The sequence below is a fragment of the Callorhinus ursinus genome, unplaced genomic scaffold (genome assembly GCF_003265705.2).
Source record: "Callorhinus ursinus isolate GAN/ISIS: 27379988/994484 unplaced genomic scaffold, GSC_fseal_2.0 scaffold1370, whole genome shotgun sequence".
NCBI lineage: Eukaryota > Metazoa > Chordata > Mammalia > Carnivora > Otariidae > Callorhinus > Callorhinus ursinus.
This window is the reverse complement of record NW_027398425.1, coordinates 1-5,481: the sequence shown is the minus strand read 5'-3', so window position 1 is coordinate 5,481 and position 5,481 is coordinate 1. Positions and strand designations below refer to the sequence as shown.

General features: G+C 44.8%; 1 protein-coding gene across 1 annotated transcript; it reads left to right on the top strand.

Annotated features, from left to right (window-relative positions):
* Positions 1 to 697: 697 nt before the first annotated feature.
* LOC112819033 (keratin, type I cuticular Ha1-like) lies at positions 698 to 5,478 on the top strand (the record flags this gene model as incomplete). Its single annotated transcript, XM_025866078.2, has 5 exons — positions 698 to 800; positions 1,262 to 1,613; positions 3,305 to 3,387; positions 4,371 to 4,527; positions 5,443 to 5,478. Coding segments are annotated over exons 2-5 (624 nt in total), but the record flags the coding sequence as incomplete, so codon positions are not given.
* Between the last annotated feature and the right edge of the window lie 3 nt (positions 5,479 to 5,481).

The window sequence follows — 5,481 nt, the reverse complement described above, 5'->3', positions numbered from 1 at the left end:
TTCATCTGGAATAGCATGAGGGCAGAACATCTGTTTTCCAAAATGTGTTGATGGTCACAAGATGCTATTAAGCATATCATGATGTGGTGGTTTTTCAGGATCACATCCTTTGGAGAACTGGGCTTAGATGTTTCTCCTTCAAATCAACCAATGGTTTCCTTTTTTCAAGCTTTTAGCAGGTATTACAATTACTTACTTAGTAAACTTCCTTTCATTAGAATAGAAATGACTAGGGAACAGGCTTTTGTGTTCTGGCCCATTCTAATTTGGAGAGGATACTGTCTAGTAGTGGTTGAGGTTCACTGAACTCAATTCATTTGTGCATTATTACATCTCAGCAGTGAGGAGATAGGAAGAGAGACAGTTGGTGTGTTGGAGAGAGCATGGCTGTTGGAGTCAGAAAGGTTTGGGTTTGAATGCTGGCTCACCTCATAGGAGCTCTGGAACCGTAGGAAACCTCTCGGAGGCTTGGTGTCCTCATCTACCCCCACAGGGTTTTGTGAGGCCTGAAGGAGATAATGCATATGAGGTGTTTTGAACAGTGGGTGCTCAGTAAGCAGGAGGCATTGTGATGACACCCATGTTGTGTGTAAGGGTAGGTATTCCCAAGTTGTTCATTTTCTGTGAACATTGAGTAATAGTAGAAATGGAGCTTGGGGGGACTACGTACAGCCCCCTAAGGAGAGGGGAGAATTGCCTCCATCTTGCCTGGATGGAAGATCAAAGGGCTATTCAACAGGATGGCCTCGTAGGTCTGATCTCAGCTTCCAGGATTCCCTACCAAAGAGTCTAGTCTCCAGGTGGGCTTCCTTAAATGGCTTTTCTCACAGAGTCTTCACTGAACAGAAGCTGGATGAGGCATAGACGTTTCCTCCTTTAGGAGATAGAGGCATAGACGTGCCCCTCTCTGGGGGACAGGGTACAGCTGTCACCCCAAATCAACACCCTGTGAACAAGGGCTGTTGTTGGCAAGGTAATGGGTTGGTCACTTTGAAGGTCTTACTTAACCAACCAGCATAATTGGTGAGGAGTCCTGACTTAGCAGGAAGCCAGGGTAAAGCATTTTATGAGGTAAAGGACTCGCGTGAGGTGGCTAAATAACAAATGGAAAAATGGGTAAAGAGGGTAAAAGGGGGCTAATGGTGCATGTGGTCACCACACCCATGGCTGACCGAATATAAAGCCCTGGAAAGGACCAGGGCTTACACCAGAGAGAGGAATCAGCTTTTGAAACTGACCTTCAGAGCTCCACTCCCTCCAGCACCATGCCTTACAACTGCTGTCTGCCCAACATGAGCTGCCGCTCCACCTGCTCCTCCCGGCCCTGCGTGCCCCCCAGCTGCCACACCTGCACCCTGCCCGGGGCCTGCAACATCCCCGCCAATGTGGGCAACTGTGGCTGGTTCTGCGAGGGCTCCTTCAATGGCAGCGAGAAGGAGACCATGCAGTTCCTGAACGATCGCCTGGCCAGCTACCTGGAGAAGGTGCGCCAGCTGGAGCGGGAGAACGCAGAGCTGGAGAGCCGCATCCGGGAGTGGTGCCAGCAGCAGGTGCCCTTCGTGTGCCCCAGCTACCAGTCCTACTTCCGGACCATTGAGGAGCTCCAGCAGAAGGTGAGGCGGTGGCCACCACGCTGCCGATTTAGTTAACTATTCATTTAAATTTAACATACCAACTTCTGAAATGGATCTAAGACTATTCAAAACTACAGTAATAAAGACATTGACTTCATTGGCTTAGGTAGGACGCATCAAATCATCTTAGAAAATCTATTTGGAAAGCCCCATGGGGAAGGATATGGACTGGGATAGGGTAAGACCTTAGACCACGATCAGTCATTGCAATCTTACATCGCTTCTTACTAAAACCAGAGTATCTGATTGTTTTAGTTCTATTATGATACCCTGGTCTTGTTTTTAGGCTTACAGCATTAAAAAATATGCACCTGAAATATTTCTTGGCGCTAGTAATTTCCTAAGTGGATCCTCAAATACTTAAAGCCTTCCAACGCTGTAGCAAGAGACAGTGTCCGTAGCAAAGCAAAAGAGCTGTTGACCCCATAAGCCTCACTAATATACACAGACCCTGTACCATCCACTAGAGCAAGCATGCAGGTGAGAATTCAGGGCCAGAAATGCAGGAGTAGAAGTGGAGATACGAGTCAGCATAGGGGCGCCTGGGTGGCTCAGTTCTTAAGCATCTGCCTTCGGCTCAGGTCATGATCCCCGGGTCCTGGGATGGAGACACACATCGGGCTCCCTGCTCTGCAGAAAACCTTCTTCTTCTTCTCCCACTCCCCCTGCTTGTGTTCCTTCTCTTGCTGTGTCTCTTTCTGTCAAATAAATAAATAAAATCTTAAAAAAAAGTCAGCATAGAGGTGGGACTAATACATGGTGGAGGTCAGGGAAGGCTTCCCAGAAGAGGAATATCTGAGTAGGGTTAGATGGATGAGCAGGAATTTATATTCAATGGCACAAGCCTTCGATTCTCTGAGGAGATTAACTGTCCACTGCTCAGTAGTGCTAGCAAAGTGAATGCCAGCTAGGGGCCGTGCAATTTGAAGATCATGCATTCATTTGCCCATATTTACTGAACACAAGGCACAGTGCTTGAGTGAGGGATAAAGTACAGAGTGAGACAGTCTCTTTCCTTCAGGAGCTCATAGTCTAATAGGGGAGACAGACTGGAGTGAAGGGGAGAAACGTAACTGGCTAAGTGCAAAATATTGTTGGGAGTGCATGGAGGAAGTGACCTCCTGTAGGAGCCGGGGCTGGAGGGGGAAGGTGGGTCATGCAAGAGGTCTTGCTGGTGGGTGAGGACATCCTGGAGCATTCCAGATAGAAGGAGAAGCTCTGTGCAAAAGCATGGACAAGGGCAATATGATAAAGAGTGGAAAGAGGTCAGCAGGACTAGGAGAAGGGGATGTGAGGGTAGGAAAACCAGCCTGTTCTGGTTTGGCTGGGATTTTTCTGGGTTTAGCATCCCAGGAGCCTCCTACTTCTAAGCAAACTGAGACACAGGTCACTCTAAGGGAGGCTTAATATCCAGTATGCTCAATTCCTGCGGGAAGGCAGAGGCAGACGAAGGAGAGAATTCATGACAAAGGACACATTTCTCCTTGACTGTTTTAGTTTTGAAATGAACAGTGCTATTAATTAACCCTTCTTTTATCCCCAAACTGAAAATCTGAGAAGACTCAAAGCTATTTGGCAGGAATGTGTATTTGAAAAAAAAAAGCTTTTCACTGTAAGGCACAAGACACTCCTTCTTAGTATAACTCATTTCATAATGAATCCTTCCCCAGATCCTGTGCAGCAAGTCTGAGAATGCTAGGCTGGTGGTGCAGATTGATAATGCCAAACTGGCTGCAGATGACTTCAGAACCAAGTAAGATCTTCCTAATGATCAGTGCAATCTTATAATTGACAGGCTAAATTGCAATGTGATGAAATCTGTCCTGGGTGCATTTAAGCAGAAGTTGTCTGGGATGGCATTGGGAGGATTCTTGCATTGGGTTAGTTAGGTTAAATGTCAGTTTCCTCACTGAATGCAAGAATGCTGTGTTTTAAGCTTATTTTTAAGGAATGAAAGAAATCACCCATTCTTTCTCTTTTTCAACTTAATACGTGGACCAAGTTTAAAAGTGAATTTCACACCTGTTTCTTAGTATGGGTTCATCACTATCAGCCCATCAGAAAAAAAGTTATTAAATCAAAAAAAGGAGGCAAAATCCATTTCAGAATATCATTTTTTCTAGGTGTGATCATTACAATCATAAGAATCCTTTGCATTTGAATTTTTGTGGGACTTTATAATTTACAATGTATTTGTAATTACTATGTCATTTCTTCATCTTCAGACCAACCCTGTGAAGTGTTAGTTTGGTTTCCATTTTATAGATGAAGAAATCAAGGCTCAAAGACATGAAGGAATTTATCCACAGTCATAACTGCAAGTCTGAACCTGATTTCTAATTCAGTGTTTTTATCACAAGACCAGGTTGCTTTCAAGGTGGTTGGAAAGATGTCGAGACAATCTGTATAACAGACTTATGAAGTTCACCAACTCACTTAAAGAGGCAAGATAGGGCTTAATCCATAGCAGCCTGTGCAAATTCTCAGAGCAAATGCAGTTAATATCAGATTAAAACTGTGGAGATAGGCCCCCCACCAATACCTTCTCTGTGGATCTCAGGGAGGAAATAGGTCTTTTTACTCAGCACAGTGGTATTTTTTTCCCCTTCCAAAAAGGAAACTTTTTAAAAAATTCAAAAACTTCCAAAATGTAAAGAATTTGACTAGGTCGGCCAAGTAAATCCCTGGAAAAAGTCTTCTTTTTTGACTCCCTTTGACCTTCCCCTGTGTGTGCAGGTATGAGACGGAGCTGGGCTTGCGGCAGCTGGTGGAGTCAGACATCAATGCCCTGCGCAGGATCTTGGATGAGCTGACCCTCTGCAAGTCTGACCTGGAGGCCCAAGTGGAGTCCCTGAAGGAGGAGCTGTTGAGCCTCAAGCAGAACCATGAGCAGGTGAGGGAGTCCCAGTCCCCATCATCTCATATGGAGAGTTCCATACCCCTCCTGAGCAGGATAAAGTTGGTCTTTGCTAAGCACCCTAGAGCTAATGCAACATTTTGCTGCTTGCTCAAAACACACTTGGGGGATTTTGGGGGAATGAGTCATAAGCTTACCTCTTTTACCTAAAAGAATGTGGTCACCTGACTTATTTCTACCTGGGGCCAGATATATGGCCAAAAGTCCACACAAAGATCTTTAAAGTAATTCCTATTGCTTGACAAGACCTATTATCTTCTGAAGGTGCCAAATTAAGGACCAAGACTAGAAGGAGACAGCAAACTTCCTCATATTATATGTCACCTGATACTAGAACCCAATGGATGGATGGATGGATGGATGGATGGATGGGAAAAATGAGAGATGAAGGAATTTAAATAATGGTGGAGGCAGACTTCATGGTTGAATGTAATATAGGATGTCAGATGCCTGTATCAAAGATTAGATGTTTTGAAGAAAAGAAGACTACCCCAGGTAGACAGTATATAAGGGTAGAAGACTATGAAATAAATGGGAGGAGTTATACCTGGTTTCTCTACATTTAAGTAGCAATAATTATAAACTAGATACCATGCCAGATCTATCACTGAGCAAAGGGAAAATCAGAAAGAAATGATAGAATGTTGGATTGGAAAGAAACATTAGCAATCGCTTATTCAAGCAGCCTCATCGTGCAGATGAGGAGACACTCAGACAGGAGGCCTGAATCATACAGAGGCAACCTAGCTGGGTTCTACATCAACTGGGCTTCAACTCATATTTTCTAATTCCACTGCTATCTTCTCCCCACCATCCTGGACTCACTCAAAGAGAGTTTATTTATAGACTTTTTTTCCCCTGTGGGTTCATTCGTCCCCCTTCCTCCCTCAGGAAGTCAACACCCTGCGCTGCCAGATTGGAGACCGCCTC